This window comes from Octopus bimaculoides, chromosome 16 (assembly GCF_001194135.2).
Source record: "Octopus bimaculoides isolate UCB-OBI-ISO-001 chromosome 16, ASM119413v2, whole genome shotgun sequence".
In the NCBI taxonomy this organism is placed as follows: Eukaryota; Metazoa; Mollusca; class Cephalopoda; order Octopoda; family Octopodidae; genus Octopus; species Octopus bimaculoides.
This window is the reverse complement of record NC_068996.1, coordinates 30,484,893-30,485,985: the sequence shown is the minus strand read 5'-3', so window position 1 is coordinate 30,485,985 and position 1,093 is coordinate 30,484,893. Positions and strand designations below refer to the sequence as shown.

General features: G+C 35.9%; 1 protein-coding gene across 1 annotated transcript in view; it reads right to left on the bottom strand.

Annotated features, from left to right (window-relative positions):
* Positions 1-1,093, bottom strand: part of LOC106880785 (uncharacterized) — a 52,262-nt gene that overhangs the window by 745 nt on the left and 50,424 nt on the right. The window contains exon 14 of the mRNA XM_052973484.1: positions 38-148. Coding sequence (XP_052829444.1) covers positions 38-148 — 111 coding nt within the window. The remainder of the gene's footprint in view (positions 1-37; positions 149-1,093) is intronic.

Below are 1,093 nucleotides of genomic sequence, written 5' to 3'. Positions count from 1 at the left end.
CCTGAAGAGTGTAAAACAAATGTGGTCAATTATTTACCTCGTCATCTTTCTGTTCAATCATGGAACTGTGATCCAGCAATTTGTCTTGGAGGCATGATACTTGGAATGCTAAAGTTTCCATCTCTTTCCTCAACTTTCGGTTTTCAAGCTGTAACAAGAAATTGATATATTTTTTTTTATGAATAGATATATACCCTGTAACTCACATAAAAGGAAGAATTTGGTGTTTTGTAAGAGAGGCTGAGAGAGAACAGATTTGTCAAATATGTCTCTGTGTATGTTGAATATTCCATATCTCCTTCACATGTTTTATTGAGATCTATTCTCCCTATCTGTTAACCATTTAGCATTTAAACCAACTCTATCCAGACCAAATATTCTACCTGTTTTATGCTCAAACTAGTTAGATCTGGCCTTTTACACCTATCCCATAATGTCATTCTAAAAAATAAACATTCACATCATCAAAATCTCAAAACAATGAGGTAGTGTATGATTAATTGAGAACAATGCGAATGAATAAGCATTACATTTGCCAGAGTGACCTGAATGTTAAGGGGTTAAATCATACAGACATTGAAGTCAAAGAACTGAGAACTTGTTTAGTTGCTATGCATCCTTGGCAATTATATATCTCACTTCGATGAATGAAAATTGTACTGCCTTGGATCATGTTTGTGTATGCATGTATGTGTACATGATGTATATAAATACATATACACAAATTAATAACAAATTGGAGAAGAAACATTTAATACAGTTCAGCAGTTTATTTAGGCTGCTCTTGTGGTCTGCTACTCTGGAGTTATCCCAATATGTAGTTGGTTCTTCAAGCATTGTTAGAAAAACTATAGAGCAGTAGTTCCCAAAGTGAGCGGTATTGCTCCTCTGGGGGTGGTGGAAAGTCCCAAGGGGGTGAAAAAAAGTGAGGCAATAATGGGGTAGTGATTCATGTAAAAACACCAAATTAAGGGGAGATCATGAGGTTAAGTTTTATTTGTGAAATACAGTTGCCTTGAATTTTCTTCAGAAAGAGGTCTATGTTTGTGATGGTTACTTGGGGTGGGGGCGCTAAGAATGTGGTCTGGGTGTC